At 33.5% G+C, this 17,071-nt stretch overlaps 3 protein-coding genes and 1 non-coding gene across 4 annotated transcripts; 2 read left to right on the top strand and 2 right to left on the bottom strand.

The window, feature by feature from the left end:
• Positions 1-424: 424 nt before the first annotated feature.
• LOC107425905 (uncharacterized) lies at positions 425-2,548 on the bottom strand. Its single transcript, XM_016035959.4, has 5 exons — positions 2,363-2,548; positions 1,409-1,523; positions 961-1,050; positions 765-863; positions 425-672 (listed from the first exon to the last, which is right to left on the bottom strand). The coding sequence occupies exons 1-5, from the start codon at positions 2,428-2,430 to the stop codon at positions 571-573; spliced, it is 474 nt and encodes a 157-aa protein (XP_015891445.2). The 5' UTR covers positions 2,431-2,548; the 3' UTR covers positions 425-570.
• A 1,621-nt stretch (positions 2,549-4,169) lies between these two features.
• LOC112493000 (small nucleolar RNA Z102/R77) lies at positions 4,170-4,255 on the bottom strand. Its single transcript, XR_003057417.2, has one exon. It is a non-coding gene; the product is annotated as a small nucleolar RNA Z102/R77 (small nucleolar RNA).
• A 469-nt stretch (positions 4,256-4,724) lies between these two features.
• Positions 4,725-8,569, top strand: LOC107425888 (uncharacterized). The gene is made up of 8 exons (XM_016035937.4): positions 4,725-4,976; positions 5,596-5,907; positions 6,319-6,518; positions 6,710-7,060; positions 7,181-7,381; positions 7,468-7,538; positions 7,778-7,944; positions 8,148-8,569. The coding sequence occupies exons 1-8, from the start codon at positions 4,937-4,939 to the stop codon at positions 8,498-8,500; spliced, it is 1,695 nt and encodes a 564-aa protein (XP_015891423.2). The 5' UTR covers positions 4,725-4,936; the 3' UTR covers positions 8,501-8,569.
• Positions 8,570-15,534: 6,965 nt separating this feature from the next.
• Positions 15,535-16,581, top strand: LOC132799552 (LOB domain-containing protein 29-like). Its single transcript, XM_060811643.1, has 2 exons — positions 15,535-15,863; positions 15,980-16,581. Exons 1-2 carry the CDS (start codon positions 15,579-15,581, stop codon positions 16,412-16,414), a joined length of 720 nt encoding a protein of 239 aa, XP_060667626.1. The 5' UTR covers positions 15,535-15,578; the 3' UTR covers positions 16,415-16,581.
• Positions 16,582-17,071: the final 490 nt, after the last annotated feature.

The raw sequence follows: 17,071 nt of genomic DNA, 5'->3' as shown, positions 1-17,071 counted from the left end.
ATTTTTTCTGGTGGGCATAGGGACTTGTAATCTTGTATTCCTCCACAAAACACGGAATTGAGCCAGAAAAATAATATCTTGAGATGCCTCCCTGTCAAAAACTACTTTCTGGGACATGATGTGATGCCTATGGAATTGTTTGTTTCCTTCCAAACCTTGATGCAAAGTTCCAATAAACATCTCGGTATTTATGGCAATGAAACCATGTAATATGCGTATTAATCCCACAAATCTCTGCTTTCCACTAATTTCCCACTTAGCAATTTGTCTATTAAGTTGTTCCAGCTTTCCTTCTACTGTGTGTTTCACTAATGACCGTATTTGTGAAACTTCTTTTTTCAAAGTCTTATTGTCCTGTTATGATTTATATTATCGATAAGAAATGGCTTTGAAGGAATAAGATCTAATAAAAACAATATAACCCTAGTACGAAAATGGAAAAATAAACTTAATGAAGTTCAGAGTAAAATGAAAACGTAAGGCCCTAAAACAATACGCAGAATTCCTATCCGTTAATACACAGTTTCATAAACAAACAAGGTAAATCCTTAAAACAGAGTTTATTTCTTTCTAAACAACTTTTTTCTTGTCAGCTTTCTTCTTATGCTGTCTCCTAGGAGTTGAGTTCTTCATGCCTATGAAGAATAGCAATGCCCCAAAAAAAGCCATATTCTGCAATCAAACAAAATGAACAATAAGTTACAATGTATATGCAAGGCAACTTTATTCTTTGACGAAAAGAAGGACATGTGTTGACTCACAACCTGTGTAAATTTGATGAAAAGTTGAGTAGATTCTTTGTCTTCACTCTCATAGTCGTAGAAATTGTATAAAATAGGAGTGGCAATGATCTGATGCAAAAGCTGCATAGAAAGATGAACCAAAAAAAAAAAAAAAAAACTCAAGCACCGGATTAATATTCAACAAATCTTATTCACAAAGCAGGGCCTGGAAATGAACCAGGAGATAGGCTCCAAGAGAGCTGCCAAATATGAAGAGAACACCTCCAATGCCCTTGAGAACTATAGCAGTAAGAACTAAATGCTTAATCTGCACATAACATCAATTAAAGTCACTAAAAAAAATACACCAAACGCAATTCTCAAACATCAATATCTTTTTCAAATAGCTTTGGAAAATGAGGTAATTATTTGTAAATTCATTGTTTGAGTAATTTCGGTATCGTTTCTATGTATGCTGATGACATGAGCAAGAGTATTGGATATGCACTGTTGAAAATGAGTCAGAATTGAGCATACTACATTGGAAATACAAAGAGATAGGAGGATAAAAATTACTATATACACCATGAATCTGAATGTGGCATAATATTTTACTGAATTAAAAAGTCTAAATGCCTTGAGAGAGAGAGAGAGAGAGAGAGAGAGAGAGAGAGACAGATCCTCACTTCAAGTTCTGGCACCTGTATGCCAACATGAGGCTGCACACGATTTATAAAGACATCAAATTTAGGTCTGAGAGCCTTTGCTGCAGGTCCCCCATCAATCCCATACTCGTTGAACCTATAATATTTCAACAAAAAGCCCAAAAATTATAAGGAAGCCAAATAAGAAATATAGGCTTATGGTTAATAATCGATGAAGAGTGCAGGGTCAGAGTGACAAAGAATGTTTTTTTTAACCCAAAAAAAAAAAAAAAAATCATATTTTTTTTTGAGATCCATTTCGCAATATTTGAGCAAATATAGCAAGTTGCTGTGAAGAGTGAACATGCACTTAATACCCAGTTGAACTTCATATGGGCAAACTTGAAGGAACTATTGTCAAAGATACTGCTTTCAAGTAAAGACTCTTGGAGTGACGAATGATTCATAGTTCTTATAGAGTTACTCGATAACCTATTCATAATTCTTACAAAAAAGTTACTGGCAACCTAAGACTGCTTTAAAGTGGAGACCTTTGGAGTGACTAATGATTCATACTTTTCATAGAGTTGCTCAAGAAACCTAAGCAATTCAAAAAATGTTAAAAGTTACGTCCCTTTGAAAGATACAACATAGAGGCCAATCAAACACATAAATCGGTCAAACCCAACTGCTAAAATGAAACAAGTACAAATGCAGATCTGCAAAAAGCTTAATTGTGAACATAACATGGATAATCAGCAAGTTCGAACCTAAATATGCCCAGATCCAAAAAGAAACAACGAGAACACCAACCAACTCTACTGCACAATTTACTAAAAACCCATAATTATTTCGACGAGGAAGATGAACACGAGCGCCATAGAACTAACATAACATTTTTGAAAAAGTTAAAATGAAACTAAAACAAACAGTGAAATTTATCAAAAAAATAAAAATAATAATAAGAACAAAGAACCAGAGGAAGATAATACTAACTCTTGGTAGGCAGAGAGAATGAAAACAGAGGCAAAGAAAACTCTGCCAAGAAACGAAGCGAATGCCATTTGGTTGAACTCGTACAGAAATGGAGATTCAGGAGACAGGGAAGAGAACTCAAAGGGCCTCTGGAAGACCAAAAAGGAAGAGGGAGAGATTTTGAAAACAAGAAAAAAGGACCAAGTTAACTTGGAGGGTGTTTTGGTCCAGAGGATACAACTTTTATGGCAGTGGGCCCACTTTTCAAAGCGCGGGTGCATAAAACGGATAGTTTTCGGGATGAGCTTACTGAAACACCCTTGCATTTATTTCAAATTCATTAATAAACTGTTTAAAACCTAGGAGGACAATGAGGGGCAGGAGAGGAAAAGTATTCAAACTTCATTTGGGTTGATTGCGTGTGCTGGGGAGCAAAGCAAAGGAGCAAGCGAAAATACTTTTTTTTTAATGCAAAAAGTGGATATAATATTTATATATATGTATATATATATATATTTTATAACAAAAATGAATTTGATGGTTGAGCTTCTGATTGCCAATTCTTTAAGTGAAATTCCTACTTTATTGTTTAATTGAAAGCACCTCTTTTCCATTTTGACGTGACCAAAATTAATTGAGAATATATAAATTTACTCAAGTTTAATTGTTATATTTAAGTCTTTTTTTATAAATGTTTTAACACCTTACCTAAATTATCTTTGTGGGTAACTTCATTAGCAATGACCAAATGGGTTTTCAATGGCGTTTAGCGTATGCATAAAAACAGAGAAGTAAAGCTCTTTCAATTTTAAGACGGATGAATTTGATAGAAAGTATAATTTTCATTTCTCATCCAAAATAAAAAGTTTCAATTACAGAACTCCCAAGTACTGTCAAATGATAATATTAACTCTCTTCTACTCCAAAGTCTGTAATTGAAATTTAACAGAATAAATTAACATGAACAAAACATGAAAATGAACACATGTCGACACTTAAAAATAAAAGTGAACATTTTCAACTCAATGATTCTACAATATTTGATAGAATACAACAACCTTTAATCTATAAGTTAGACAGGGGAACAAGACGTGTGAAAAGCATAAGTTGCTTGCTTTTTAGAATTCACTTTCCTACTTTTGGTAATATTTAAAACTCACTTTCTACTTGTTTTAGTTTGATCTCTTTCCGCAGTTCTGAGGTTAGAGAAGTTATACGATATATTAAAATTTGGAAATTTGATTTCCTCTGTTTCGATGTCAGAGAAGTTATCCGATACATTAATTTGGAAACCTGGAAATCTGGAAATCTGGTTTCCCCATGAAAATTAACTGTATGTAGAGTTGCAAAGGTGTGATAGTTGATCAGCTTCATTCTGCTACGCTACCACCAACAAAATGGTGATAGCTTAGCAGAAGGAAGTTAGTCAGCCATTACACCTGCTAATGGTAGTCAGCCGTCAGCCATTAAACCTGCTAATGGTTTCAATCTTGACAAAGATATAAAATGGTTCTAATCTTGACAAAGATAGGAAATAGAATACAGAAGAATACCAAAAAATTTTTTTTTTTTTTAAAAATAGCTTCAAGGTAGAAGAGGCATTCTTTTCATCTTGACATCCGACAGGAAAAATAAAATACAGATTATTAAAACCTTTTAAAACCAAACACAATTAATCCATAAACCAAGAAGCGAATCAAACCAGTAGTCAAACAAGTCAAAACCTGAGTCAACGCTATGATTTCAAGAAAAATTGCATCTTTCAGAAGCATTCTATATTTATCATAGAAATTAAAAAATGGATAAAAACAAATGCACAAAAGTTGGAGAACGATCAGCTAGAGCTAATACTGATTTTCGCCATCATTACGGCTTTCAAACCAATAGGGAAATAAATTACTCATCATTTCGTTCTCCAACTTCATCCAACATATATATATATATATATATATATCGCCATACTATAATTTATAAAATACTACAATATAAAAAATAAAATATCAAACAAATCAATGTTATTACATATTTTGAAGGATGGCTGGGGTAATAGGAGATGTAGGTTACAAACTGAATTAGAGGAAGGCCGGCGCACTACGTTAACGGCGGAGGCACAACTGTTGATGAAAATAAAACCCTAAGTGAGAAGAGAGAGACAAACACACACAGAGAAGAAAGCCCCCGAAGCGCTTATTTATATTGCAATACTAATGGTCAAAATATCAGCAATGCCCTTGAAATTTCTTTTACATTTCCAAAATTGCCCTAATAAACTAAGTCAGGGAAAGTCTCGGTCCATTTTTGGGCTTATCTAATTAGCCCAAATTGATCTTACGTAGAGTCGTGAGTCCATAGCCAAAAACCAAGTCGACGACCCGACCCACCTTCTTCACCTGCTTGCTTCCATCGCATGCGGTTTTAACGAGTGCTTTGCTTCGCTTACAGAGATGCGATGATACAGCACGCTGCACCAGTCACCACGTGCATCAACTCATGAATGGGAAGCAAGAAAGCAACCGCCTCGTGACACAGTTGCTCTATAAATAACCTCCGACACAATCTTCCTCTCCTTTTCCTCTTTCTTTCATTCTGCACAAAATGGCTAATTTCTTCGCCAAGCGTCTCCTCAAAAATATGTGTGAGCACATTGTTTCTTTATTTGTTTTTAAAAATTTAATCTCCAATCTCCTCCAAGCTATCGTTTTTTTCAGAAAATTTGGTTACTTTTTTGTAGTTTTAATTTCTAACTTGCTGTTTACATTAAAAAAAAAAGAAAAAAAAAAGAGAGAGACAAAAAAAAAAAAAAAAGAAATCCTAATTTGCTTGTTAATTGGTATGTTTTTGTGAATTCACATATCCAATATCGTGGGTTGAAACCCAAAGCTATAGATTTTAGATTGAGTTTTTGGTTGGGCGTGTAAAAATGTTGCATTTTTCTATGTTAAAATTTTGGATTGTGAACGAATTTATAGGATTGGGATTGATTGCGAACTATATTATTCATCAACGTCTGTAGGGAACTATGTATATGATGCATTAGAAGTTGTTTCTTATGGATTCGAGCATGTTTAGCCATAGGATAGGTGACATTAGCTTAAACTTCATTTTAGGAATATTTTGTCTCAGACCAGCAAAATTAGTTGACACTGAAGTTGATTATCTGTTATGTTAATTGTTTGGGTTTTGTGTGTATGTCCATAGGAATATGACTTAATTTTAGCTGATGTTGTTTTCCCCATTTTATATTCGATCTGTAGATTGTGTGGAAAATTTACTGAAGAGGCAGGATTCATCATATCAAAGGCTTGTTTATAGTATTTTTTATCGGTTTCACTCGCAGCAGTCCAAAGTGGATGGTGTTGAAACGAGAGTAGTCAAGCAGGAAAAGAATGATCCTCAAGTTTCTTTAAGGTCTGAACTTGAGAACAAGGCAGACAAGGATTCCAGCATTAGAAAATATGTTTCAGATGATGAATATTTAAGCGATAGCAAGTGGAAGTTGGAACTTGATTGGCTGACAAAAGCACTTGAATCAGCTCTACAATTGTGTAGGTGGGCTCTGCCAACAGGTCTGTTTATGGCCAGTTATGATTTCTCCAATGATATTAGCTTGCACAAGATGGTTATCTGTGGGTTAAAATTTGTAGTTGTTGTTTACTGAATTCGTCTGTTTTACAAGAAAATTGTTGTCATTGTTAACTGAATTCGTCTGTTTTACATAGTAAAGTAAAGAAAATGATGCATTTATGCAAAGTTGAGTTACTATATTGCTTAAGTTTAGACCCAGTATCTCTAGGAAATATTGTGGTTTTCTTTGCGCTTTTGATTGAGTGGAAGGTAATATGCTCATTTTTCTTTTAACATCATATACTATGTGAATCCTTTCTTCTGTATATCATTCATGGAGTGTGATGTTGCCAAAATTCTACCTCATTAATGCATGGTAATCATGGAGGCTGATTTAATTTTCAAATTTTCAGGAAGTGAAGTTGGAAATAGACCTCCACCTAGTAGTCGATCTATTATGGAGATCATTTCTAGCATCCAGCGGAGTAAGATTGGAATTCAAGATTGGAGTTTGAGTGATCTAACTGTTGGCTTGTATCTTTTATATCTACGTCAAGCATCTACAAATCCTTTTGAGGATGTTAATGGCGTTGAGATATCTTCAGAGCCAATTGTAGTTACCTACTTGCTGATAGCTACACTTTCTTTTTCACTTGGGAAATATTTGCATGTGGAATTGAAGGAAATATGTGTTTTCATTATTTGTATGATACAATAAATACATATATGCATTATATGTTGCATTTTGTTACATTACAGTAGATTATAATGCTCAAACCTTTAGGTGTTGGTTCTGTATTCTAGGTCCATGACCTCATCTACCATTCAGAGTTAGCAAAAGGTGCTTATAAGGATAATGCTGCAAGTCTTGCAAGGAACAGTATGCTTCGGGAAAGCAATGTATTGAAATTTGTCAAGAATTCCAGTGTAATGAGGCCTGGGTATTACATAGGGGTTGATACTCGTAAGAAACTTGTGATTTTTGGGATCCGTGGTACTCATACTGTCTATGACCTTATCACTGACATTGTTTCTTCAAGCGATGGTGAAGTTACATATGAAGGGTATTCAACCCACTTTGGGACAGCAGAAGCTGCTCGTTGGTTTCTTCATCATGAGATGGGAACCATAAGGAAGTGCTTGGAGAAATATGAGGTGGTGAAGATTTCACTTTCATCTTTTTCTTGCTTGATGTAGTTTCACTTGGAACTTTTTCCCTTCCTTACTTTACCTGAGTTTCTAGTTATACGTGTGGCAAGTCTAATTCATTAACAGGGATTTAGGTTAAGGTTAGTGGGACATTCTCTTGGCGGTGCTACAGCTTCTTTACTAGCAATTATGCTACGAAAAAAGTCTCTTGAGGAGCTGGGTTTCAGCCCTGACATTATATCTGCTGTTGGATATGCAACACCACCTTGTGTTTCCAGAGAACTTGCTGAAAGCTGCTCCGATTTTGTTACTACTGTTGTTATGCAGGTTAGAATATCTATATTTAATTATTTATTTAGTTGAGTTTTTATGCCTTTGTTGTGCTGATTGCTTCCAATTTTCCTTTTATGCAGGATGATATTATTCCTAGGTTAAGTGTAGCCTCTCTTACAAGGTTGAGGAATGAAATTCTTCATACTGATTGGTAATGAAAATCTTTGAAAAAGTTTAAATTGAGCTTACAATAAAACAAAAGAGAAATTGACCTATGGAGGCTAGTGTTATTATGTGTGTGTGTGTATGTGTTTTCTTAGTATTTGTGTTGCTTGGATCCTTCTTGAGTTTTTTATTTTGTTTGGAGGACTAATTTCTTATGTTGAAGCATTTTATTGATAATTGATAAGGTTTTAACAGACTATACCCTTGATTTATTATTCTTAAAAGGATGAGTGTAATTGAGAGGGAAGACTGGAGAAGTGTCATAGATTTGGTTTCAAATGCGAAGCAGGTGGTGTCAATGATGCAAGATGGAGCTCGAAAACTTGCTGACTATGCAAAGTTCAGGAGCAAGATGGACTTGCCTGATGAGCCTACTCCACCTAATGCTCTAGGTTACTCTTCTGATGAACAAGTGATTCCATTTTGCAAAGATGGGTTTCTTGGTTTTCATTTTAAAGATTTATTTCTTGTTACAGTTGAAAAGATTTGGTTCCCACCTTTTTCATGTCACTAATTTAAACTTATATATGCCTCGGACACATCCTTGGCAATGAAATATTCTCTCATTAAAAAATGCTGTATTGGTGTCTAACAGATGAACGTGTAAGAAAGGAATCAACTGTTTCTCCTAGAGTTCCCTCAGTGTCCAAAACTGCACCTGACAATTCTGTTGCTGTTAAAAATGGAGGAACTGCTTGTACCGTGCCTGAGGAGTTATTTGTACCAGGGACTGTTTATTACCTAAAAAGGAATTTGGATCCTCAGAGTGGTGAGCCTGGCAAAAGGAGGGAATTTTTTACACTGTGGAAGAGGCATCCTGGTGAACATTTTGAGAAAATTGTTCTTTCAAGCAACTTAATATCAGACCACAAATGTGATAACCATTATTATGCCTTGAGAGATGTACTCAAAGGTTTGCCTGGGTCCAATGATGAATCTATTTTTTGAGATAAATGAAATCTAAATGCTATGACAATTTTGTAAAATTATTAATAAAAATTATATATCAATTTTTCCCATTCATTGTGACAAATTTCTTGGACAATTGATGAATTCAGAATCCATACAGCAGTTAGACAGTGGAACTGAGGGATTCTCTTTAGAACCCGTTTCATGTGTGGAAATGATCATGGAGCTGTAGTTTCTGCTGCAAATCCAAATTCGATGGATGGTCCATCGGGTACAGACCCAAAAAGAGTTGGAGGTTTAAAAAAAAAAACATAAGGAAAAAAAAAAAAAAAAGGGTAAAAATTTTAAACTGAAAAGGATGAGCATTTTGGGCAGCAAAAGAAATTGGATAAGCAATTTGGTTGAGGTAATAATCGGGGTGCCCCACCATTCACCACCGACCTTTGTTTAGGGAAATTTATTAGACTGATAGCAATATTGGTCATACTAATTGCCTAACCTAGTTGAGTCTAGAAATAGGATAGCATGATTAGCATCCAAGGCTAAGTAGGAAACTACTCATAAAAGACAAAGTTTCATCTAGTTTTTAATCTCTAATGAGCATTACCATCTTTTTACTTTTATTTTTATTTAAAGATTTCTTGTGTTACCCACTACAGTGGATGTTTTGGTCCCCTGCCCGGCCAATTATTGCCATTTGCATAATAAGTTTACACCATTTATTTTCTCAGAAAAAAACTGAAAAAGCTAGAGTTTTATTTTATTTTATTTTTAGCGGGGCAGAAAACGTGGATTAAAGCTCTTTGGATTGTAAACATGCAAAAACCTAATTAATTACATTGCTTAAAATCATCTGCGATTAGCATTTGATAGGTTTCCTCCCCCTTTTTTTTTTTTTTTTAACCCCTACAAAATTGAATATAGAGTTTTTCTTTTTGTGAAATTCTATAAAGAGTTGCTTGCACTTTTAGGTCAAATTCGTTCCTTTTTCACCCACTTGGGCTTTTTTTAGATGGTGGCCTAGAAATAGAGTGAATGGATTGGAATTGCATGTCGTCCTGGCCCAACCTTGGATACTTGTTGGAAGCACGACGAACACTTCAGCGTTATTTATTTTATTTTATTTTTTTTTATTTTTTTTTTGTTTTGTTGTTTTTTTATTTTTCTTCTTTGGGAGTTGAAACCAGTTATCTTTGATTCTATGTTCATTTATTGTTTGGTAGTAAAAGTAAATCTAATTTGATAATAGATTGCACACGCCACAGGAGATAAGAGAGAGCTAAAAAAAACTTATAAAATGGGTGTAATTGTTAGGCATACTTAAAGGGTTGAATAAAATAATATAAAAAAGTGACATTATCAAACTCAAATGCACCTGCTTCTTATTAAATTATTAATGAATTAATTAAAAATCTTATAAACTGCAAAACTGTCTCTTGAAGAATTCCCCTTTGAATGAAAGCCAACCTATCACAACAACAACATCAATGTCTGATTTTACAAACTTCTTTTTTGATGGAAGAAAAGTAGTACAGGCGGGTCTTAAATTTCTTCAAAAGGGTCTAACGACAAGGAAAAGAACTTCATGTTAATTAACACTAACTTACACAAATGTAAAGTTTATTTTATTACATGTTTCACTATTATTCATGTTGAGCTCCATCAAAATAAACTTATAATTCAAAAAACGCGGTTTGTTTTTATTCGCCCTTTTTTTTTTTTTTTTTTTTTGGTGTTTTTCCCTAATAAGGCTGTCTGAAACTATTTTTAGGTTGTCTATACTTTTGACTAGGTTCCTTAGCTATATAGTAAAGGACAAGTAGAGTTTACAAACTTGCAAATAGAAACTAATTATCTGTCCACCACTCTTCTTCATCAACAAAAACAAAAACTCACATCTCTAATTTTCTCTACTAAACCCTCTTGAAATGACAACCTGATCATCTTCATTTTTGTTTGTCATTAGTTTGACATAAAATGAGTCCTCGTGTTTTCTGGGTTTGAACAATTGCCTGCTATTCAAACTACATCAAAAACTTTTATATAAAGATTTTCTTGGAAAACAAAGTCTAGAGCAACATTGATTCCTATTTAGTTTTGACAATGGAACTTTATGCTTACATATGATTGTTCAATCATCAACCTATTTATCATTTTCATTGTGATCTTATAATGTCGTCATTAGGACAGAATTGAAGTTGCTTCAACTTCTAGACTACATGTAATTTGACCCCCCAGAAAAAATATTGCATATATTACTCCAAATGCTTGTATCCACTCCATATTGTTTTCCTATCTTTTTTTATTTTTTTATTTTTATTTTTGGGGTAAATTATGCCTTTTCGATCTTTGTATTCTAAGATTCTGTGCTTGTTTTGATTTCTTTTATAAATTATAAAATTGCCTATATAACAATGTTTAATCTTTTATATTTATAGTTTTTATAACATCATCCTTAGCTATTATTATTCTGTTTCAACTTTGAAATAATTTAGGATTGAAATTACAAAACAATGTTTAATATAAAACAAAACTATGTTATCCTATAGATCATCTAGTCTAAGAAAACATATTGTAACTATAAAATTAAACTATAAAAACAATCATCCACACACGTGCACTGGCCCCATATGCACTCTGGGTGTCTGCTTGACTGGTCATATGGATACATATATGTTTTTGAACATCTAGATCCTTTAATTATTTTTTTTTTCTCAAAAAAGTCCTGTTCAATGACATGGATGATTGATACAGTAACTAAAACAACAGCATGTAAAACCATTTTGAAATAGTTAATTAGAAGACTATTTTTTTTTTTTTTGCTGAAATAGTTCATCAGAAGACTAACTATCTATTGTTAGTTTCTTTGCAATCAATCAATCGCAAATGACATATAAAGGGCGTGGCTTTGTCCACCAGTGTGACTCTGACGTGACCCAACTTGAAAGAAAGACCCCTATTTCATCGTTTTCTTCATTTATTTACTTATTTATTTTTAATTTTTGTGGGTGGAATTCGGTTTAGTTTGGTTAATAAATTATACCAAGAATGTACTCAATTAATGACTCTTCAAATGCTACAAAGACACTTGTAGAAAAGTACATTATTAGAGAGTGAAAGCTTTTAATTTGATTTGAATGGTTCAATATAAATTGTGTGAGATGTTGAGCCCTGACATCGTTGCTGAGAAAGATGGAAATGGTTGTACTCTCTTTGTTACCATTCTTTTTGTTGCAAAACATTTCAGCATCCAACAATTATGTAAACAAAAAGTTAGGATCCAAGCACAAAACACAAAGCACATAGAATTTTTCCTTTCATTATTTTGCATTGCAATTCAAACTAATAAATGCAGTGTTTTTTTATTTTTATTTTTTAACATTATTGAGCTATTTTACAGTGCTCCAAGAACTTGCCTAGCTAGCAAGTAGCAACATTGTTGTCATGTATATATGCTGACCCCCAATTGGCAGTGGGGCATCTTATATGAACTAAAGACACACAAAAAGGCAACGTCTTAATTAAGTTTCTAACATTTTGGACCAGATGAACAGGGTGGAGCTTGTCTGATTTGATTCAGTTAGCACATTTTATTGATTTAATATACATCCCAAACTAAACCAATAAATTTAGCAGTCATTTTATAATCCATGACTTCCTTTGCAGTGGCCGAAGCTATACATTTTAAAAGGAAAGTAACATTGGCCATATTACCATGATCAACTTAAATATAATTCAAGAGCCAGATCTATGCTGGGGAGATTTTTAGTCTTAAAACATTATATAAATTATGCGGTCAAGTGTATGCATTTAGTGAGAAAATCTGTAACAGCCCAGATCATCCATGTTCGATATTGTCTTCTTTAGGTATGGGGAATCCTCTTACAACCCAGTTTTCAAGGTTTTGTCAAAACGCATTGTACGGGAAAAGTATCCTCATGCTTATAAGTCATGCTTCGTTTTCCTTTCACATAACAAATATTGCTACATAACTTTTCTTCTTACAATTATTTTTTAGTGTCAATAATTGTCAATCCAAGAGAAACATTATCCTACTTTGTGGAAACAACTTATATGATAATGACCACTAATGTTAATTCCATATTTTTAATTCAACCAGACTTACAACTAAAAAAGTCCCCTTTTCCCAATTTACCATATGTCCAATAAAAAAAAAAAGCCATAGTCTAATTTTGAGATCTCCAAACATCAATTTAGGCACAAGTATGAAGCAAAATGAGAAAACTAAAATACAGAAAAGTGATCACATCATAAAGGAACTAAACTAAAAACAGAGAAATCATTAATCGGAAGATAAAAAGATTAATATGGTTTCTGTTTCTTTTTCCTTTTCCACCTTAATTCACTCCCAATTAAGCGAAAAAGGGTATCTTTGAAAAATGTAAAAAATAAAATAAAATAAAATAAAAAATAAAAAGGGTTCTTAGCTAAGAGAGTCCTGACTATATTTTTTAAAAAACTAAAAAAAAATTTTAAATAAAGTTTATACAGATCGGTTTCTAATAAAAGATTAGTTGAACCGCAACATAATTATTGTCTAAAGTAGATTATTATTTTAGTAACCTCTCCTTTAGTTAACATACCTTCTTGTCTCCACAAGATCATTCTTCCATTTACATGCTCAAGTGGCCAACAAGTACACATGTTAGAGGCTTTTCTCTATTATATATATATATATATATATATATGCATGCCACATTAATTCATAACTGCCAACATGCTTAATGTCACTCACAAAATCTACCTCAAATTAGCTCTTTATTGCCTCCAAATTACAAGAGGCTACCATCCTTTAAATTTGTTGTTGCAATTGGTCTCTGTTTTGATTGGAAGAAACTGAGTATAATGAACCTTTTTTTTTCCCCCTTTTTTTTAAAGAAAACAAAAAGGAGATGCAGTTGACACAATGGTTTTGAAAATTTTGGACCAATTGGTCTATATTTGTGATGGGATTGGACTAATTTCGTAAAAATAAAAATATTTTATCAATGTTAGTGGCTTTCCACCAAGTCATAGGCTGCTTAGTGGTTAAGATTTAGTCACGTATATCTAGTCTATGCTATACATTGGCTTAGAGTTGAAGTGGACTTGCTAGCTTATTTGTCTCTAACACCAGTTGACAGAAGAAGAACTAAGAAGATAAAATTAAGGCAAAAATTATTGGTTTGAGTTTCTATTAGAGGTAGAGGTTTGAAGCATGATCAAAGCGCAATTTGGCAGGGTCTAAATTTCGGTGCCTCTGTTTTAATATTTAATAATTGATTTAAATATTAAATTAAATGATAATACTGCTGAGTTACTCCAAGCCATCAACTGCAAGACAAACAAATCAAAGACTAGAAGAAGAAGTCACCTCTTTTTTTCCTCTCTGTCTCTCTTCAACTACAAGAAACGTGCTGTATTCCAGTGTCACTATCTGTTCCTTTATTATTTATTCTGAATATTCTTCATTTCTATCTCAAGTTTTTGGTAATTTTGGTTCCTCCACATGTATATTTTGGTAGCAGTTAACATTTTCTTCCTTAATGGACCATTATGGGTCTTTCATTGGAAAATTTGCAGTCTAAAATATAAATCTCTGTCAGAGTCAGTTCAATTAATTGGAGAGTACTCTTAAAATGGCTTTTAAAAATTTTTTAGTTGGCTTACAAATTTACACACACACACACACCAAAAAAAAAAAAAAAAAAAATTCCTGTGCCAATTTTGGTAAAAGAAATTGCTTACAAATAGTTTTTGCTCAATTGCCTGCTTAGAACTTAGAATGGTGATGTCCATGGAGTACTGGGTGACAAGGACATTAGGATTCTGGACCAGCAATATATTTGATATTTCACTTGCTTTGCCACATATATCAGTGACAAAGTTTGAATATTAGAAAGACATCTGCTTGGATATTCTTAGCTAACTATTGCATAGCATAGTTAACTAAAGTATCAAACCCACTAAGGAGATTAGGAAGATAGGATATATAGTACGACTGGGGTCAGGTTTCCTAACTAATATGAAATATATTTTACTGTCTTCTGAAGCTATAATTTCCTAATTTTTTACTTGGGATGAGGAATTAACCACTATTAATGTTTTTGGTTTGATCTTTGAGTGTGACATGTTAACTTATTCAATTTGACTATTCTTCCATTTGATTTTTGGGTCCCACCAAGAATATAATTAAATATTAGCCAAGTTCAAAGTTCATAGATTAAAACTGCAATGGAAATATTAATTAACTAATAATATGGGGCAAGTATTAAATTAATGGAGACATTTTATATGTAAATACAGTTAAAAGTACTGTAAAAGCATGTGAAAACAAGAATGAGAAGTGTTTGTAAAAAAATTTGTTTAAATTGGTAGTCTGAATTTTAATTTCTTTCTTGGTCAGGCTTTTATGATGGGGGGGAAAAAGAAAAAAAAAAAAGAAAAAAAAGGGAATTGGTCAGGCCTTTAGAGTCATCTACGCGGTCAAGAATCACATAAGCCCGTTCTTATCAATATTGTTCAATGATCCCACCTATACATATTGCACGCCAGCTGTTTGCTTATATGTATGTAATCATTTATGCTGATCAATCAGCGTTTCAGAAATATGTTACCTGTCCAAATTCTACATATTTATATGTATTCTGTCAAATAATAAGTATTAAAGAAATTAAAACTAAGGGAAAAAAGCTGAACCCTTAATACTTTTGGCTCTGCAGAAGATTGGAGTTTGCTAATTCCCATGCCTCAACCAAACATACGCAAGGAGATAATAATTAATAATATTAATCATCATAATATACCCTTTTTCTCAATCCAATACAAAGCAAATGAAAATGGGTTTGGACTGTGATAGCTCTTTGATAGTTCAAGGAATCTCATCTGAACAGTCATGTATGAAACTTTAGTCTGTAAGGAGTTGTAGATTAGTAATTCAAAATGTTAAAATAATGAAGTCTGTATGCCACTGAGGGAACCTTATATAATTAAGTATTCATTATAATATGATCTGTACCATTCTTTCTCTAGTCTTTATAAACGGAGGACGATGCTGGGCAAGAAAGCTAAGATAAAGCGAAAAAACCACCAAAACATCCTAAAAAGACCGATCAAGATGACAGGTTCTGGTTGTGGTTCTCCTTGTGGAGCCTGCAAGTTCTTGAGGAGAAAATGCGTTAAAGGTTGTGTTTTTGCACCTTATTTCTGCCATGAGCAGGGTGCTTCGAACTTTGCTGCAATTCACAAGGTTTTTGGTGCAAGCAACGTATCAAAGTTGCTTGCCCATCTTCCTGTCAGCGATCGTTGTGGAGCCGCCATTACCATCTCATATGAAGCTCAAGCCAGGCTTAAAGACCCTATATATGGCTGTGTCTCACATATTTTTGCTCTCCAACAGCAGGTTTTTATACCCTTTGACCTTTTGTCGAGTTTTACAATTACATGATTATGGAAAACCCATATGATCAAATTTCATGATTTAAATTATATTCTGATTTGGGTGTGGATTGTGTACAGGTGATTAGTTTACAAGCACAGCTAGCTTCCATCAAAGAGCAATCAGCCAACAATGGAAGCTTTATCAATGGCCCTGACAATGCAAACTGGAATCAGAAGTTCAATGGAAGACTTTCTCACCAAGAACATGCACAGAATTGGTTTCAACAAGAAAATTCAAACTTGGTGCCCCAATTTAGCCCAAACCTCACAAATGTTGCTTCAATGATGCCATATTTGGAAAGCAATAAATTGATGGATCCTCATAACCTTGTTGGGAGTTGTGAAAGTTCAGTAGTTCCGGATGAAAATGTCTCATATGGCAGATTTGATGAGGCTTCTGATCACTTTTGGTCTTCATTAGACGCTCAAACAATCAACAGGCAATGGGGTGGTTTTCATGATTCCAACGATCTTCATTCAGGGCCTTTCAACTACACTCAGCAATATTCCTGAGGAGTTAGGGAGTAGTAGTGGACTAGATTTTGCCAATCCCAAATTACTACTGCATACTATGAAACATGAACTTTTTTTTTTTTTTTTGTTATTCTCTTATAATTAAGCTAGAAAAGGAATTAATGCTTATATGATTGTTACAATTAGTTATTGATGGAAGATGATTTCATTCTCAGTGCTATATATGCTGCAGCTTGAGAAAGGCAGATTAATTGAACTGCCAGATATTAATGTACTTTTTTAAGTTAATGTCCTTCTTCTTAGTTATTTTTGCCTAAACTAGGATTCTATGTAATATTTTTATATGGAAACCTCTGCTCTGATGGAAAATCTGGCCGATTAAGGTAAACCTCTCTCCTTCTCTCTCTCTCTCTCTCTTTCTCTCTCAATATAATTATATATATATATTCAAATTCCATCCGCTGATTGCTGTACTAATTATCAGGTGGTTTCTCCAGCTGTTTCAACAAAAAAGTATTTATTTGTTTCACTTTTAGAATTATTGCATGTGGTCTTGATGGAGAATGTGGAATCCCTTGCTCAGAATTCATAAGACCCTGAAAAATGAACAAATTATATATATTTATGCATCAGGGTAAATTAAGATAGAGTTACAGAATGATCAGCAAGTGCGCTTGCTTAAAGCTTTGGTTATTT

Source organism: Ziziphus jujuba, chromosome 9, assembly GCF_031755915.1.
Source record: "Ziziphus jujuba cultivar Dongzao chromosome 9, ASM3175591v1".
Lineage (NCBI taxonomy): Eukaryota > Viridiplantae > Streptophyta > Magnoliopsida > Rosales > Rhamnaceae > Ziziphus > Ziziphus jujuba.
The sequence above is the reverse complement of the archived record's forward strand: the minus strand, read 5'-3'. Positions and strand labels throughout refer to the sequence as shown.

What these genes read in the sequence shown, in the direction of transcription:
- LOC132799552 (XM_060811643.1), top strand. Translation starts at nt 15,579, where the DNA reads ATGACAGGTTCTGGTTGTGGTTCTCCTTGTGGAGCCTGCAAGTTCTTG. An exon ending in TTTTTGCTCTCCAACAGCAG is followed by an intron (nt 15,864 to 15,979) that starts GTTTTTATACCC and finishes GATTGTGTACAG; the next exon opens with GTGATTAGTTTACAAGCACA.
- LOC107425888 (XM_016035937.4), top strand. Translation starts at nt 4,937, where the DNA reads ATGGCTAATTTCTTCGCCAAGCGTCTCCTCAAAAATATGT. An exon ending in AGATATCTTCAGAGCCAATT is followed by an intron (nt 6,519 to 6,709) that starts GTAGTTACCTAC and finishes TCTGTATTCTAG; the next exon opens with GTCCATGACCTCATCTACCA. An exon ending in GAAATTCTTCATACTGATTG is followed by an intron (nt 7,539 to 7,777) that starts GTAATGAAAATC and finishes TATTCTTAAAAG; the next exon opens with GATGAGTGTAATTGAGAGGG.
- LOC107425905 (XM_016035959.4), bottom strand. Translation starts at nt 2,430, where the DNA reads ATGGCATTCGCTTCGTTTCTTGGCAGAGTTTTCTTTGCCTCTGTTTTC. An exon ending in TACAGGTGCCAGAACTTGAA is followed by an intron (nt 1,051 to 1,408) that starts GTGAGGATCTGT and finishes TGTTATGTGCAG; the next exon opens with ATTAAGCATTTAGTTCTTAC. An exon ending in CTCTTGGAGCCTATCTCCTG is followed by an intron (nt 864 to 960) that starts GTTCATTTCCAG and finishes CTTTCTATGCAG; the next exon opens with CTTTTGCATCAGATCATTGC.